General features: G+C 43.4%; 1 protein-coding gene across 1 annotated transcript in view; it reads left to right on the top strand.

Annotated features, from left to right (window-relative positions):
* The window catches only part of LOC122559364 (bile acid-sensitive ion channel-like), a 471,193-nt gene that overhangs the window by 4,264 nt on the left and 448,179 nt on the right, over nucleotides 1-18,750 (top strand). The window contains exon 2 of the mRNA XM_087979834.1: nucleotides 14,023-14,329. Coding sequence (XP_087835960.1) covers nucleotides 14,023-14,329 — 307 coding nt within the window. The remainder of the gene's footprint in view (nucleotides 1-14,022; nucleotides 14,330-18,750) is intronic.

The following is an 18,750-nucleotide window of genomic DNA, read 5'->3' as shown; positions in this document are numbered from 1 at the left end:
TCCACCCCTACCCAAACCTATCCAACACCACCCCCTCCCGCCTTGACACACACACACACAGCCCCACACACACATTTTAACTGCAATGCTTTGACAGGTTCCACCTTTTCGCAGGAAATGTTGGAGAGACTATCTGCGAAAAGGGGGTTTAGGGTATACCCCTGTGTAGAACTGTGTGGAAAGTGTGTGGGGAGAGAGAGAGTGGGTGGGAGGTCAGTCATTTGGAGACAGTGCCTGGGCTCCCATCGGTCCAGGATGTTCTCCAGCATTTCGGTAAGCCGAGTCCGTTTTTAATCAAAGTAAATGAAAGATGCACTCAGTGTTGGAAACACATCTTTGATGTAATGCTTCTATTAGAACCTTGAGATCTCCTTCGGATAATCCGATATTCAGATAATTGATATTCGGATATCGAACTTCCTCTGTAATAGAAAATCGCTTCATAGAAATAATAGGGCCGAAGGGAAAAGTGGAGTTTGGGGGAGACCAGCAAAAAAAATCACTCACGATCACTTAAAAATCAGCCAAAAGTCTAACACAAAGTACAGAACAGCCTGAATGAAGGTTGAAATTATATTTATTAACAAATCAAAAGTAAATTTAACACAGTACATTTAAAAAATGTAAGAACGCTGCTGTCTGTACAGTACCTCTCACAGAAAGCTGCTCTGTCGGCTACAGACACCAGCACATGCACACAATGGCAAGAACACCAGAGCATGCATAGAACCTCACAGAGATTTCGACATGCACAAAGAACATAGAACATTACAGCGCAGTACAGGCCCTTCGGCCCTCGAAGTTGCGCCACCCTGTCATACTTATCTGAAGCCCATCCCACCTACACTATTCCATGTACGTCCATATGCCTGTCCAATGACAACTTAAATGCACTTAAACTTGGCAAATCTACTACCATTGCAGGCAAAGCATTCCGTACCCTTACGACTCTCTGAGTAAAGAAACTACCTCTGGCATCTGTCTTATGCTTATCTCCCCTCAGCTTTAAGTTGTGTCCCCTCGTGTTTACCGTTCCCATACTTGGAAAAAGGCTCTCCCTGTCCACCCTATCTAACCCTCACATCACTGCATGCACAGAAGAAAGCATATGAAACAACCCCTGGAATCGTGCCATTGCCAAGAGAGGTAAGCGTTCTCCAAAATTCTTCAGCGACGTTATAGCCAAATTGCACTGCTGAAACATGTGCTATCCCAGAACTATGTATGTGTAACAAACAGTAAGGCTCCTAATACCGATCCTTAGTGATACAGTGCTGGACATTGGCCTCCAGTCACTCAGACAGCCTTCTACCGCTACCCTTTGTGTCCTATTACTAAGCCAGTTTCTGATTCAAGTCACCAAGCTTCCCTGAATTGCATCTACTTTCACCTTCTCAATCAATCAGCCTTCCACGTGATATCTTGTCAAAAGCTTTGCTAAAATCCATATAATCTTCATCAATTAAGCTTGTCTCACTCATACATGAACATATTTTCAAAAATTCTAACTAACTTGTTAGGCATGACCTCCCTTTGATGGAAATGTGTTGCTGGAGAAGCGCAGCAGGTCAGGCAGCATCTAGGGAACAGGAGAATCGACGTTTCGGGCATTAGCCCTTCTTCAGGAATCGCAGGATATCTGAAGAAGGGCTAATGCCCGAAACGTCGATTCTCCTGTTCCCTAGATGCTGCCTGACCTGCTGCGCTTCTCCAGCAACACATTTCCATCTCTGATCTCCAGCATCTGCAGACCTCATTTTCTCTTCAATGACCTCCCTTTGACAAAGCTACGCTGAATATCCCCAATTAACCCAAGTTTGTTCAACTGGATATTAATTCTCTCCAATAGTTTTCCTTTTACTGACATGAAACTCACCAATCTGTATTTCCTAGTTCATCTTTACCACCTTTCTTGAAAGCTGAAACCACATTAGCTATTCTCCAGTCCTCTGGCACTTCCCGCATGGCCAAAGAGGAAGTAAAAATTTGTGCCAGAACCCCTGCAATTTCCTGCCTCACCTCCCACAGCAGCCTAAAATGTAATTCACCTGGGCCAGGGTATTTGTCCATTTGTAATCCCCTCAGGGCATCCAATATGTTCCCCATTTCCTATGTGAAACAGTGCAAATTCCTCACAGTACTTTTTCCTGAATTCCACATCAATGGTCTCCTTTTTCAGAGTGAAGAACGAAGAGAGGTATCCATTTAACACCCTTCAAATATCCTGCGATTTCACACACAGATTGCCCCCTTGGTCCTTAATGGGCCTGTCTATTTCCCTGGATAACCTCTTTCCTTTAATGTATTAATTAAATATCTTTGGGTCCTCCCTAATCCTATTCACAAGTCCTTTCTCATTACCTGAGGTGACATGGTGGCTCGATGGTTAGCACTGCTGCCACCTGGCATTAAGGACCCAAGTTTGATTCCACCCTTGGTCTGTGTGGAGTTTGCACATTCTCCCCGTGTCTGTGTGGGTTTCCTCCGAATGCTCAGGTTTCCTCCCACAATCCATTGTTGTGCAGATTAGGTGGATTGGCCATGCTAAATTGCCCATGGTGTCCAAGAACTTGCAGACTAAGTGGATTAGCCAATTGGAAATGCAGGATTACAGGGATGTGGGGGTGTGTGTGATGAATCTGGGCGGGATGCTCTTCAGAGGGTAAGGATGTTGTGCATAGCACATTTATTGAGCTGGTCATGCCACACAGAAGGGCTACATGAGCAGAAAAGTGTTGGGTGACCACCAGGAAAATTAGTAGGTATGGGCAGGCAGTCCCCTGTGGTCATTCTTCTCTCAAACAGATATACTGTGATGGATAACGTTGGTGGGGATGGCTTCTCAGAGGAAAGCACCAACAGCCAAGTTTGTGGCACCACAGCTGGATCTGCTACACAGCAGGGGAGGAGAAATAACAGGAGAGCTTCAATGATTGGGGACTCGATTGTACGGGAACTGACGGGAGTGGGGGGTTCTGTGGCAGCTCAGAGGGTATGTTGTCCCCCCTGCCCCCCAACCCCGGTGCGAGGGTCAGGGATGTGACAGAATAGCTGCAGGGCATTCTGGAGGGAGAGGGTGAACAGCCAGCCGTTGTGCTACATGTTAATACCAATGTCATGGGCTAAAAAAAAAGAAAGCGGTCCAGCAACAGGAACTTAGAGAGTTAGGTAGTAGATTTAACATGAAGAACACCAAGGCCTAACAAAGGATGGTGCATTGCTGGATCGGGTTCTGGAGAATTTCCTGCATACTTCGTCATCATGGATATTGGAAGTGTCTCCGATAACCAACATTTTGCAGGAGAAGTATCTCATCACGTTCTCCCGCCATTGTGATCCTCATAAACTACACAACCAATAAACAAGGATCCAATTACTAAACTTTACCTACTCATATTTCTCTTCTGTCTCCCTCTATTCCCAACAAATATAAACCACAAGAATAAAGGCTCTCTCCCTGCTAGTACTCAATCAGTTCGTAAAGCTGGTTCCCAAGCACTAAATCCTTGCACTACATCACTTTTTGATCCATGATACCACCTCAAGAGTTTCTGACTCCAGGTTCAGTGAAGGCTAAGTCCAATGCCACTCCTCAGGCTTTTATCCAGAAGTCTCACTCCCATTGTACACCTCCATGCTTGTTTTGATGCTCCAGCTGAGCTCAACCAACAAAGCAAAAATATTGAACAGGATGGAGGCAGAGGTCAGAATCTAACATTGCTGAACTCAAGTGAAAGCAGAAAGCTGGACAGTGCTTAACTGAAAGAGGAGGTGCAATTTTTTATGCTTGCTCTACATTTCATTGGAGTACAGCAGCAGGCCATGGACAGATTGGTCAGAGTGAGACAAATATCAAGAATTAAAGTAACAGGCAACAGAAAGCTCAGGGACGTACATGGGAACTGCTTGGAGGCATTCCCCAAGTGATCATAGAGTCATAGAGATGTACAGCATGGAAACAGAACCTTCAGTCCAACCCGTCCATGCCGACCAGATATCCCAACCCAATCGAGTCCCACCTGCCAGCACTCGGCCCATATCCCTCCAAACCCTTCCTATTCATATACCCATCCAGATGTCTTTTATATGTTGCAATCGTATCAGCATCCACCACATCCTCTGGCAGCTCATTCCATACACATACCACCCACTGTGTGAAAAAGTTGCCCCTTAGGTCTCTTTTATATCTTTCCCCTCTCACCCTAAATCTATGCCCTCTAGTTCTGGACTCCCTGATCCCAGGGAAAATACTTTGTCTATTTATCCTATCCATGCCCTTCATAATTTTGTAAACCTCTATAAGGTCACCCCTCAGCCTCCGACGCTCCAGGGAATACAGCCCCAGCCTGTTCAGCCTCCCCCTATAGCTCAAATCCTCTAACCTTGGCAACATTCTTTTCTGAAACCTTTCAAGTTTCACAACATCTTTCCGATAGGAAGGAGACCAGAATTGCATGCAATATTCCAACAGGGGCCTAAGCAATGTCCTGTACAGCTGCAACATGACCTCCCGACTTCTGTACTCAATACTCTGACCAATAAAGGAAAGCATACCTCGCAACTTCTTCACTATCCTATCTACCTGCGACTCCACTTTCAAGGAGCTATGAACCTGCACTCCAAGGTCTCTTTGTTCAGCAACATTCCCTAGGACCTTACCATTAAGTCCTGCTAAGATTTGCGTTTCCAAAATGCAGGACCTTGCATTTATCTGAACTAAACTCCATCTGCCACTTCTCAGCCCATTGGCCCATCTGGTCAAGATCCTGTTGTAATCTGAGGTATCCCTCTGCATCTCCAATTTTGGTGACATCTGCAAACTTACTAACTGTACCTCTTATCCTGGGGATTTATCCACCTTTATGCGTTCCAAGATATCCAGCACTTCCTCCTCTGTAATCTGGACATTTTGCAATGTGTCACCATCTATTTCCCTACAGTCTATATCTTCTATATCCTTTTCCACAGTAAATACTGATGCAAAATACTCGTTTAGTTTCTCCCCATTTTCTGTGGCTCCACACAAAGGCTGCCTTGCTGATCTTTGAGAGGCCCTATTCTCTCCCTAGTTACCCTTTTGTCCTTAATGTATTTGTAAAAACCCTTTGGATTCTCCTTAATTCTATTTACCAAATCTATCTCATGTCTCCTTTTTGCCCTCTTAAGTATCCCTCGTAAGATTTCCTCTTAAGTATCCTTCTACTGCCTTTATGCTCTTATAAGGATTCACCTAATCTATATTGTCTATACCTGACATATGCTTCCTTCTTTTTCTTAACCAAACCCTCAATTTCTTTAGTCATCCAGCATTTCCTATACCCACCAGCCTTTCCTTTCACCCTGACAGGAATATACTTTCTCTGGATTCTCGTTATCTCATTTCTGAAGGCTTCCCATTTTCCAGCCGTCCCTTTACCTGTGAACATCTGCCCCCAATCAGCGTTCAAAAGTTCTTGCCTAATACCATCAAAATTGGCCTTTCTCCAATTTAGAACTTCAGCTTTTAAATCAGGTCTATCCTTTTCCATCATTATTTTAAATCTAATAGAATTATGATCGCTGGCCCCAAAGTGCTCCCCCAATGACACCTCAGTCACCTGCCCTGCCTTATTTCCCAAGAGTAGGTCAAGTTTTGCACTTTCTCTAGTAGGTACATTCACATACTGAATCAGAAAATTTTCTTGTACACACTTAACAAATTCTAAACCCTTAGCACTATGGCAGTCCCTGTCTATGTTTGGAATGTTAAAATCTGCTACCATAACTACCCTATTATTCTTACCTGATAGCTGAGATCACCTTAAAAGTTTGTTTCTCAATTTCCCTCTGATTATTAGAGGGTCTATAATATAATCCCGATAAGGTGATCATCCTGTTCTTATTTCTCAGTTCCACCCAAAAAACCTCCCTGGATTTATTTCCAGGAATATCCTCCCTTAGCACAACTGTAATGCTATCCCTTATCAAGAACGCCACTCCCCCTCCTCTCTTGCCTCCCTTTCTATCCTTCCTGTAGCACATGTATCCTGGAACATTAAGCTGCCAGTCCTGCCCATCCCTGAGCCATGTTTCTGTAATTGCTATGATATCCCAGTCTCATGTTCCTAACCATGCCCTGAGTTTAATCTGCCTTCCCCATTAGGCCCCTTACATTGAAATAAATGCAGTTTAATTTATTAGTCCTACCTTGTCCCGATTTGGGATGATTGGCAAAAGAAATAGTGGAAATGTGAGAAGAAACATTTTTATCCTATATGTAGTTAAAACTGGAATTGAATGTTTCGGAGAGTGGTGAAGACTGATTCAACTGATTTCTCCAAAAGAAAATTGGATAATTATCTGAAAAGAACAGAAGTGCCAGGCTTAACAGGTTTAATAGCCTTCTATGCTGTAACCATTTTATGATTCTGTGATTCATGGGTACTCAACTTGCTGCCACCAACGCTCAGGCTTCTGAAACCATAGCTGTTGAGATTTTTGTTTAAAGGGACCTACAGGGTCTTGGGGTCGAAAAGTGTTTGCTGGAAAAGCACAGCAGGTCAGGCAGCATCCAAGAAGCAGGAGAGTTGGTGTTTCGGGCAAAAGCTCTTCATCAGGATTGAGCTGGGGGTAATGTGGGCTGAGAGATAAATAGAAGTGTGGGGATGGGAATGTAGCTGGGAAGGCGATAATTGGATGCAGGTGAGAGGTGATTATGATAGGTCGCTGGAGATGGTGGAGCAGATAGGTGGGTAGGAAGATGGACAGGTAGGACAGGTCAAGAGGGCTGTGCCTGACTTATAGAGTGTGTTAAACTGTGGAATTAATGCAGTGAAGAAGAGAAGAAGATGTTCATTAGCAAATTTTACAAAACTGAAGAAGAAATATGATAAGGATGTTGCTGATTATTATGCCAAAAGCAAAATGAGCTCCCTAAGAATAAGGAGGCAAATATGGCCGAACCAAAGTCGTATACAACTGTAACATGACCTGCCAACTCTTGTACTCAATACCCCGTCCAATGAAGGAAAGTATGCCTTATGCCTTGTGGACTGCTCTATCAAACTGTGCTGTTCTGTTCTACACACCTGCAATTCATGCAATAAGATCATCAACTCCATACACCTGTCTTTGCCTAATTTCCCTTAAAATATGGAATTATCAAAAATATATCTCTCAGATTTGAGATTTGAGGGAAACAGGTTAGCAGCATATTACACTCAAACCTCACTGGTAGCAGTAAGCATATAGGTGCCATGCAACTCATCTTTGTGGCCTCGATCTTTTGTTTGGTCAACATTCATAGCAGCAGATTATGACTAGTCAGCAAAATAATGACCTCATGAAAAGGATAATCACAAAAATGCTAGCTATAATTTTCTCAGAACTTCTAACTGAAGTCAAATTGAAAATCTTGATAGCATCTGTGAAACAATAATCAGAAGATAATTCAATTAATAAGAATGTAGAAGTGTTTGCTGTTGCTAATCTACAGAAAATCATATTATAAAATTAGACTTCTTTTGAACAGACTCACATATACAGTTTTGTATATGTAGTTTATTTCAAGAAAATCTTTACTTTGTGTTATGGAGAGAGATGAGATCACTGCACATTTATAAAATGCTTTTATAGCTAATGTGTAGTATACTGTTACCATAATATTATGAAAAAATTACACGTAACAGCATGAACCACAAGTCATTTTAAAATTATAATACATAATATTGACTAAAGATGTATATATATGTTGAATATTGATTGAAGAGAAATATTGGCACACACAGGCAGAGACACAAGAGGAGGATGATTTTTAATTGTCAACTGACTCCTGCAAGTTGAAAATTTGGAAACACTGATCAGCTACTTCATTTATGCCAAATAATCACCCTGTCCAAGTTTTACAGCTAATGTCTTAATTGCTAACCTAAAATAGGAGACAGGAAATTCAAGTGTATAAATCATATCTTATGCTGTTGTGGGAGCCATATTTCAATTTTCATGGATGGGAGGCACAGTGGCTTAGTGGTTAGCACCTGCTGCCAGGGACCTGGGTTCAAAGAACAAAGAAACTTACAGCACAGGAACAGGCCCTTCGACCCTCCAAGCCTGAGCTGATCCAGATCCTCTATCTAAACCTGTCGCCTATTATCTAAGGATCTGTATCCTTCTGCTTCCTGCCCATTCATGTATCTGTCTAGATACATCTTAAATGACATTATCATGCCCGCCTCTACCACATCCACTGGCAATGCATTCCAGGCACCCACCATCCTCTGCATAAAGAACTTTCCACGTATATCTCCCTTAAACTTTTCCCCTCTCACCTTGAACTTGTGACCCCTAGTAATTGAGTCCCCCACTCTGGGAAAAAAGCTATTTGCTATCCTTCTTTCTAATGAAAATAATCCTAATCTACTCAACCTCTCTTCATAGTTAGCAGCCTCCATACCAGGCAATATCCTGGTGAACCTCCTCTGCACCCTCTATAAAGTATCCACAACCTTTTGGCAATGTGGCTACCAGAACTGTACACAGTATTCCAAATGTGACAGAACCAAACTCTTATACAACTGTAACATGACCTACCCCAACCTTTGTACTCAATACCCGGTCCAATGAAGGAAAGCATGCAATTTATTGACCTGCGTTGCCACCTTCAGGGAACAATGGACCTGAACACATTGATTTCTCCAGGACTTTTCCATTTACTGTATAGTTCGTTCTTGAATTGGATCTTCCAGAATGCATCACCTCGCATTTGCCTGAATTGAATTCCATCTGCCATTTCTCCGTCCAACTCTCCAAACTATCTGTATCCTGCTGTATTCTCTGACAGTCCCTCTTACTATCTGTTACTCCGCCGATCTTATTGTCATCTACAAACTTGCTAATCAGACCACCTATACCTTCCTCCAAATCATTTATGTTTCTCACAAACAACAGTGGTCCCAGCATGGCTCCCTGTGGAACACCACTGGTCACAGTTCTACATTTTGAGTAACTCCCTTCCACAACCACTCTCTGTCTCCTCCTGCCCAGTCAGTTCTCTATCCATCGAGCTAGTACACCCTGGGCCCCATATTAGTTCACTTTCTCCATCAGCTTACCATGGTGAACCTTATCAAACGCCTTACTGAAGTCCATGTTTATGACATCTACAGCCCTTCCCTCATCAATCAACTTTGTCACTTCCTCAAAGAAATCCATTAAGTTGGTAAGACATGACCTTCCCTGAACAAAACTAGGTTGCCTATCACTGATAAGCCCATTTTATTCCAAAAGTAAACAGATCCTGTCCCTCAGTATCTTCTCCAGCAGCTTCCCTATCACTGATGTCAGGATCACCGGTCTATAATTACTTGGATTATCCCCTGCTCCATTTTCCCCCCATAGTCCAAAGATTTGCTAGTTAGATAGATTGGCCAATGTAAATTACCCATAGTGTTCAGAAGTGTGTAGGTTAGGTGTATTAGTCACAGGGGATGGGTCTAGGTGGAGTGGTCTCTGGAGGCTTGGTGTGGAATTGATGGACTGAATGGCCTGTTTCCACACTGTGGGGATTCTATATTAAAAAATCTGTGTTGAGCCCACTTTCTCTGTCAAGATTAGATTAGATTAGATTACTTACAGTGTGGAAACAGGCCCTTCGGCCCAACAAGTCCACACCGACCCGCCGAAGCGCAACCCACCCATACCCCTACATTTACCCCTTTAACCTAACACTACGGGCAATTTAGCATGGCCAATTCACCTGACCCGCACATTTTTGGATTGTGGGAGGAAACCGGAGCACCCGGAGGAAACCCACGCAGACACGGGGAGAACGTGCAAACTCCACACAGTCAGTCGCCTGAGTCGGGAAATGAACCCGGGTCTCTGGCGCTGTGAGGCAGCAGTGCTAACCACTGTGCCACCGTGCCGCCCACAACTTCTGAACTTCTGAAAGAGTCAATCAAGGCCACAGAACAAAACAGAAGAAGTATCATTTTCTTCTTTCTATGTGACCAAAAGATGCAGAAATACACAAAAATACTCTGGTCTACTGTGAGTTGGCAAAAGTCATCATCTTGGATGTTTTGACCATTTCCTACTCTACATTTGACCAACCAGTTAGCTGACTTAGAGCAGTAGCCAACTGATTTCTTGACCTGCTACAATGTTCTAGCTTGTTTTACACCCACAAGTTTCTGACATAAATCAACTAGGTCCTGAACCTGAAATTATCTTAAAGCTGGCAATGGGTGTGTACATCACGAATCCAAATTTCCAGTTCAAGTCAAAGATGAATCCCTTCCTTTGAGAGGAAGATGTAGATAAAAAGTTGAATAGGGAAAACTGAAAATAATGACTTCAAAATGTTTGTGCCTACAGTATTAGAGGCAGGTGCATCATTTATGCTATGATAGATGCTGAAAGGCTGACAGTACTCCAGGTAGAGAGGTCACCAGGCCTGGATGGAATTCATCTTAGATCACTGAGGGAGGTAAGGACGCTGTTAATGCAAATTTTCCAGGCCTCTGAAAACAGGATTAGTCGCAGGGGACTGAAGGTTTGCAAATGTGACACCGTTGTTTAAGAAAGCGGCAAAAGATAACCCAAGAAACTATAGACCTATCAGCTTGATGTTGATGGGGGGAAAACTGATGGAGGCCACAACATGGGATAAGGTAAATATACATTTAGAGAAAACAAGTTAATACTAGACATCCAACATGAATTTATCAAGGGCAGGTCATATCTGGCAAATTTAATTGAGTTCTTTAAGGTGACACGGGCAATGAATAAGGGTAGTTATGGATGGTCTTTATTTGGGCTTTCAGAAAGCATTTGATATGGTGCCATATGACAAATTAGAAATGTTTGGGATTGTTGGCTCCTTGCAGCTTGGATTAGAAGTTGACTAAAAGATAGAAACAGAGATTATATTTCTCAGATTGTAGATGAGATGAAAATAGTGTTCCCCCAGGGATCAATATTGGACTCTTGCTTTTTCTGATTTATATAAATGATTTGAAGATGGATGTGGAGGGAAAAAATCTCTAAGTTTGCAGATAATACTAAGCGAGGGAGAGTAGTGAATTGTGAGGATGATGCTGAGCAACTTTAGAGGGACTTTGACAAATTGGCCAAACTGGCAGACACATGTCAGATGAATATCAACATAAAGAAATATGAGGTAATGTATTTTGGTAGAAGTAACAAGTGGGGACAATAGAGGCTCAATAGTACAACTCTGACTGGAGTACAGGAGCATGTGGATCCTGGGGTTCTCTGAAAGTGGCCAGGTATATTGAAGCAGTTGTTCAGATAACTGATATGATTGTTAGGTTTATAAATAGGGGAATAGATAATGATGCTTTTGAAGTGAAAATACAGCTCTACAAGTCATTGATCAGACCACATTTGGAGTACAGTATTCAGTTCTAAGCACCTTTTATTTAAGGGAGTATTTTAAAGTCATGGAGTGTGTGTGCAAAGAAGACTTACTAGAATGATATCAGGAATGAAGGATTTCAGATACAAGGCAAAATTAAAGAAAATTGGGCTTATTTTCCTTGAAGCAGGGAAAATTAAGAGGTGAGCTTATTGAGATATTCAAATTTATGAACAGTTTTGACAAGATAAAGACGGATAGTCTATTTTCACGGATCGGTATATCAGTAATTAAGGATCACAATTTCAAGATTGTCAGCAAAAGAGTCAGGAATGGGATGAGGAGAAACCTCATTACTCAGAGAGTTGTGAGGATTTGGAACATGCTTTCTGAGAGTAGGTGGTTTCTGTAGGTGGTTTCATAGAGAGCTAGATATATATTTAAAAGTGATGAATTTATAGGGCTATGGAGATATGGTTAGAAAATGTGTTAGGCTGGGTAAGTCTTTCAGGAGCCAGTACAGTCAAGATGAGTGCAATGGCCTTCTTCTGTACTGTAACATTCCACGATTCTAAAGAAGTAAGGTAATACTGTCACTCAGTGCAAATTGCACTTTTTTTAATTAGGAGAAAAGTGAGGACTGCTGATGCTGGAGATCAGAGTCGAAGAGTGTGGTGCTGGAAAAGCACAGCCGGTCAACAGCATCCAAGGAGCAAGGAAAGTGACATTTTAAGCACAAGCCCTTTATCAGGAATGAAGGGGTGGGGGCGGTAGTGCTGGTGGGAAGGTAGCTGGGAATGTGATAGGTAGATGAAGGTGGGATAGTACAGAGGGGAGGGTGGAGCTGATAAATAGGAAAGAAGATGGACAGGTAGGACAGTTCAAGAGGGCAGTGCCAAGTTGGAAGCTTAGATCTGGGATAAGATGTAAACTGGTGAAATCCACATTTATCCCATGTGTTCGGAGGGTTCCAAGGCATAAGATGAAGCGTTCTTCCTCCAGGCATTGGGTGGGGAATGTTTAGCAGTGGAGGAGGCCCAGAACTTGCATGTACTCGGTGGAATGAAAAGAGGAGTTAAAGTATTCGGCCACAGGGCAGTGGGGTTGTTTAGTGCATGTGTACTCATTTGATTGGTTGAACTGGCTCTCACCCTCTACAATTTCTCTTTCAAATCCTCCCACTTCCTCCAGACCAAAGCGATAGCACCATTCCCCACTTTTTCCTCAGCTACATCGATGACTGTATCGGCGCCACCTCATGCTCCCTCATGAACAATTCATCAACTTCACGAACAGCTTCCACCCTGACCTCAAGTTCACCTGGAGCATCTCAGACACCTCTCTCCCCGTCCTGGACCTCTCCATCTCCATTTCTGGTGACCTACTCAACGCGGACATTTATTATAATGCACAAACTTCCACAGCTACCTGGACTACACCTTCTCCCACCCTGCCTCCTGTAAAGATGCCATCCCTTATTCCCAATTCCTCCACCTCCGCCACACCTACACCAGGAGGATCAATTCCATCACAGAACATCGCAGATGGCCTCATTCTTCAAAGACCGCAATTTCCCCTCCCACGTGGTTGACGATGGCCTCCAGCGCATCTCCTCTATGCCCCGCATCTCTGCCCTTGAACTCTACCTCTACAATTGCAACAAGGGCAGAATGCCCCTGGTCCTCACTTTCCATCCCACCAACTTCCAGATGCAATACATCATCCTCCGTCATTTCTACCACTGACAAACACACCCCATCACCAGGGATATATTTCCCTCCCCACCTCGATCTGCGGTCCAGAGAGACCATTCCTCCATGACTACCTTGTTAGGTCCAACCTCCCCACCAACCCACCCTCCACTCCCAGCACCTTCTCCTGCCACTGCAACAAGTGCAAATCCTGCAAAATCTGCTCCTCAACTACGTCCAAGGCCTAAAAGGATCCTTTCACAGAGATTTACCTGTACTTCCACACACGTCATATACTGTCTCCGATCAGGTCTCCTCTACATTGGGGAGAAAAGATGCCAACTTGCAGAATGTTTCAGAGAATATCTCTGTGACGCATACACTAAACAACCCCACCACCCTGTGGCTGAACACTTTAATTCCACCTCCCAATCTTCCAAGCACATGCAAGTCTTGGGCCTCTTGCACTGCCAAACTCTGGCCACCCGACACCTGGAGGAAGAATGCCTCATTTTCCGTTTTGGAAACCTCCAACCACACGGGATCAATGTGGATTTCACCAGTTTCCTCATTTCCCCTCCTCCCACCTTATCGCAGATCAAAGCTTCCAACTAGGCACTGCCCTCTTGACTTGTCCTACCTGTCCATCTTCCTTCCCACCTATCCACTCGACTCTCCTCTCTGACCTATCACATTCACCCCCCACTATCATCTATCTATCACATTCCCAGCTACCTTTCCCCAGCCTCACCCCTCCCATTTATCTCTCAGCCTCTTTGGGCATTCCTGATGAAGGGCTTATGCTTGAAACATCAACTCTCCTACTCCTCAGATGCTGCCTGACTGGCTGTGCTTTTCCAGCGCACTTTGTTTAGTATTTAGAAACCTTCTCTTCATCTGTATCAACAGAATTGATGAGTTCATTTAAGTTTGGAAAGAAACCATGACTGTTATCTTTTGTTTGCACCATTTTAGGCATATTGAAAAAGATTTGGTCTATTTTATTTAAAAGAATGTCACCATCCATGCGGAACATTCAACATCTCAATCACGAGTTTGCAACATCAACGTCTTTTCATGGTTTACAAAATGCGCTGCAAGGCAAACCTGGAATTCGCAGGATTTTCTGGATGGCCGTCGTTCTTGGCTGTGTAATTATGGTCTTTTCGCAAATCACCCAGTGTTTTATTCATTACTTCAGCTGGCCAACATCCACATCTGTTACAATAAAATATGTCAAGCACATTGAATTTCCTGCTGTTACTTTCTGTAACTTGAACAGGTAGGATTTGCTGTATTTTTAATGTACTCTTTGCCTGTTTCCTTGATTCTTTTTGAATAAAATTTCATGGAGAAATGTGAAAAAAACAAAATCTGGTTAACAAGTTTCAATGACAAAGTATGATGCTCTATAGGAGTAAACATGACAGAGTTTGCGTCCATTCTGAAGAAGAGTAGAGTTGCATTTTCACTTGTGACCGGGCCTGCATTTATTGCCATCTATGTTTGCTACTGAGAAAGTGGTGGTGAGCTGCCTTCTTGAACTTCAGCAGTTCATGTGCAATAGGTAGACTCACAATGCCATTCGGGAGAGATTTCCAGAACTTTAACCCAATGACAAAGAAGACCAAAGAATAGTACGGCACAGGAATAGACCCTTCAACTCACCAAGACTGCTCCAAAACATGAAGTCTTTCTAAATGAAAACCTTTAGCCTCTATATGGTCCATATCCATTTATTCCCTGCCTATTTATATATGTGTCAAGATGCCTCTTAAATGTTCCTATTGCATTGTTTACAACACTTTCTATTACTGCATATTCCAGACACTTGCCACATTCAGTGTAAATAAAAATAACCTGGCTCTCATATTCCCTTTAAACTCACTCCTTTTTACTTTAACCTCATGTCACCTAGTAATTGGCACTACTATCCTGGGAGGAAGACTCTGACCATCCATTCCATCCATGCTTCTCATAATTTTGTAAACTTCTTTCAGGTCACCCCTCAGCCTCTAATATTCAAGTGAAAACAAAGTTTTTCCAATCTCCCTCAGAGGTCATTATACATATTGATATCAATGACATGAGGAGGAAAAGAGATGAGGTTCTGAAGAGTGATTATAACGGGTTAGGTGAAAATGCAGGAACTCAAGGGTAATAATTTCTGGACTACTTCCGGTGCCATGTGTTAGCAAGAGTAGGAATAGAAAGATTAGACAGACGAATGTATGGCTTGAGAGCTGGTGCAGGGGCAGGGATTGAGATACTTGGATAATTGGGACAGAGGTGATCTTAACTGGAGGGAGACCAATATCCTGACTCGGAGATTTGCTAGTGCCACTTGGGAGGGTTTAAACCAGTCTGCCATGGTGGCTGGAATGCAAATCAGTAGGGAGACAAAAGTGAAGGTTGAGTACAGTACCGAGGTTAATGAGAGCAAGTTAAATAGTAAAGGATGTGTTGGTAATCTCAGTACAAGACATGGCAGACAAGACCACAGCAGAAAGACATGGAAGCCTTGTTTCAACTGCATTTATTTCGATGCAAGATGCCTAACAGGTAAAACAATGGACTCAGAGCATGTTCGGGTATATGGAACTGGAATATTGTAACTATTACAGAAACATGGCTGATGGAGGGACAGGATTGCCAATCAGTGTTTCTGGGTACAGATTAGATTAGATTAGATTACTTACAGTGTGGAAACAGGCCCTTCGGCCCAACAAGTCCACACCGACCCGCCGAAGCGCAACCCACCCATTCCCCTACATTTTACCCCTTGACCTAACACTACGGGCAATTTAGCATGGCCAATTCACCTGACCTGCACATCTTTGGACTGTGGGAGGAAACCGGAGCACCCGGAGGAAACCCACGCAGACACGGGGAGAATGTGCAAACTCCACACAGTTAGTCGCCTGAGTCGGGAATTGAACCCGGGTCTCTGGCGCTGTGAGGCAGCAGTGCTAACCACTGTGCCACCGTGCCGCCCATGATGCTATAGGGAGGAGAGAAGATGAAGCAAGAGAGGAGGGGGAGTTGTGTTTTTGATTAGGGAAAAGATCACGGCAGTACTGAGACAAGACTGAGCACACTTAGCAACTTTCTCTATGTCCAAGCACTTAACGCTATGGCAGTCTTAGCATTGACTGGGATTACTATCGTGTTAAGGGCTTGGATACAGAGAAATTTGTTAAGTGTGTTCAGGAAGGATTTCTCATGCAGTAAGTCAGTGGCTCTAGTAGAGAAAGAGCAAAGCTTGACCTCGTCTTGGGAAATAAGACAAGGCAAGTGACAGTAGTGTTAGTAGGGAAGCACTTTTTGGGACCAGGTACTATAATTCCAATTGTTTTAAGATGGCATTGGAAAAGGATAGGTCTGAATCATAAACTAAAGTTCTTAATTGTTGCAAGGCCAAGTTTGATGGTCTTAGATAGGAACTTTCAAAACTTGATTGGTGGAAACTGTTTGCAGGCAAAGAGACATTTGGTTGGTGGGAGGCTTTCAGAAGTGAGTTTATGAGGGTTCAGAGCCAGCATTTCCTGTTGGAATGTGGGGCTGGAAAAGCACAGCTGGTGAGGCAGCATCTGGGGAGCAGAGGAATCGATGTTTTGAGCATAAACTCTGCATTAGCAATCATCAATTGAAGGATGGTATACTTTCATCCTTCATTTGATGTGACAAAGTATGTTGCCTTGCATTAGTTCAGATTAAACTCCATCTGCCATTTTTCTACCAAATTTCTAGTCTATCTATATTCTGTTTTATCGTCTGGCAATCCTCCTCACTGTCCTGAGTTCCCTTCAGCTTTGTGTCACCTGCAATCTTAGTAATCAGGCTACCTCCATTCTCCTCCAAATCATTGAGATATATATGTTTCAACAACAGCGGTACCAGCATTGACGCCTGTGGGATACCTCTATTCACAGATCTCCAATCTGAAAAGCACCCTTCCACTGATACTCTTGTCTTCTATGACTAAGCCAGTTTTGTATCCACCTTAGCAGCTCACAGTGAATCCCTTGTGACTTCATCTTTTATGTCAGGTGATTATCTCAAAAGCCCTGTTAAAATTCATTGAGACAAATCTACCACTCAGCCCTCATCAATCATTTTGTGTCACGTCTTCAAAAAAAACCAACTAATTTTGTAAGACACAATCTTCCCTGGGTGGCACAATGGTTAGCACTGCTGCCTCACAGTGCCAGAGACCTGGGTTCAATTCCCACCTCAGGGAACTGTCTGTGTGGAGGTTGCACATTCTCCCCGTGTCTGCGTAGGTTTCCTCCGAGTGCTCCAGTTTCCTCCCACAGTCCAAAAACGTGCAGGTTAAGTGAATTGGCCATGCTAAATTGCCCGTAGTGTTAGGTGAAGGGGTAAATGTAGGGGAATGGGTCTGGGTGGGTTGCTCTTCGGAGGGTCGGTGTGGACTTGTTGGGCCGAAGATTAATGCCCTAGACTATCCTGGTTGCCCTTCTTAAATAAACAAACAATAGTGGCTATTTTCCTGTCTTTCAGGGCCTCACCTTTGACTGAAAAGGATACAGAGGTTTTGTATAAAACTTCAGCAGTTTTTCATCTGCCTCTATCAGCATTCTGGGTAGATCCCATCAGGTGCTGGTGATTTGTCTATCTTAATGCTTTTCAGCACGCCCAACACTTAACCTTCTTTTTGCTCTTGACATACTTAGAATATCAGGACATATCCTTAATCAGTTTGCAGATGGCACCAAAATTGGGGATGTAGTGAACAGTGAAAAAGGCTGCCTCAGAGTACAATGGGATGTTGATCAGATGGGCCAATGGGCGGAGGAGTGGTAGCATTAATCTATCTAGAGGTGCCACATTTTTGTAGGGCATATCAGGGCAGGACTTACGTACCTAATGGCATGGTCCTGGGCAGTGTTGCCAAAAAAAGAGACCTTGGAGTTCAGGTTCATCAATCCTTGCAATTGAAGTTGCAGGTGGACAGGGTAGAGCAAAAGGTCAGGCAGCATCCGAGGAGCAGGAAAATCAACATTTCAGGCAGGAGCCCTTCATCGGGAATCTGATTCCCGATGAAGGGCTCCTGCTCAAAACATCAATTTTCCTGCTCCTCAGATGCTGTCTGACTCACTGTGCTTTTCCAGCATCACTCTAATCTTCACTCTAATTTCCAACATCTGGGTCCTCAATTTCGCCAGGGTAGAGCAGAAGGCATTCGATATGCTTGCCTTTATTGGTCAGTGCATTGGGTAAAGGAGTTGGAGGTCATGTTGCGGCTAGACAACTTTTGGAAGATTGTTTTCAATTCTGATCTCCCTGCTAGAAGAAAGTTGTTGTGAAACTTGAAAGGGTTCAGAAAAGATTTGCAAGGATGTTGCCAGGGTTGGAGGGTTTAACCAAAGGGAGAGGCTGAATGGGCTAGGGCTATCTTCCCCAAAGCATCAGAGGCTGAGGGGTTACCTTATAGTGGTTTATAAAATTATGAGAGGCATGGATAGGGTGAATAGTCAAAGTCTTTTCCTCAGGATAAAAGAGTCCAAAACTAGAAGGCATAGGTTTAAGGTGAGTGGGGAATGATTTAAAAGGGACCTAAAGGATAGTGTTTTCATGCAGAAGGTGGTGCATGAATGGAATGAACTGCCAGAGGAAGTGACAGAAGTTGGCACAATCAGAACATTTAAAAGGCACCTGGATGTGTATATAAATAGGAAGGGT

This window comes from Chiloscyllium plagiosum, unplaced genomic scaffold, assembly GCF_037043375.1.
Source record: "Chiloscyllium plagiosum isolate Xiang-an unplaced genomic scaffold, Cpla_swu_hap1 HiC_scaffold_36, whole genome shotgun sequence".
Taxonomy (NCBI): domain Eukaryota; kingdom Metazoa; phylum Chordata; class Chondrichthyes; order Orectolobiformes; family Hemiscylliidae; genus Chiloscyllium; species Chiloscyllium plagiosum.
Note: the sequence above shows the minus strand (reverse complement) of the source record. Positions and strands in the feature narration are given on the sequence as shown.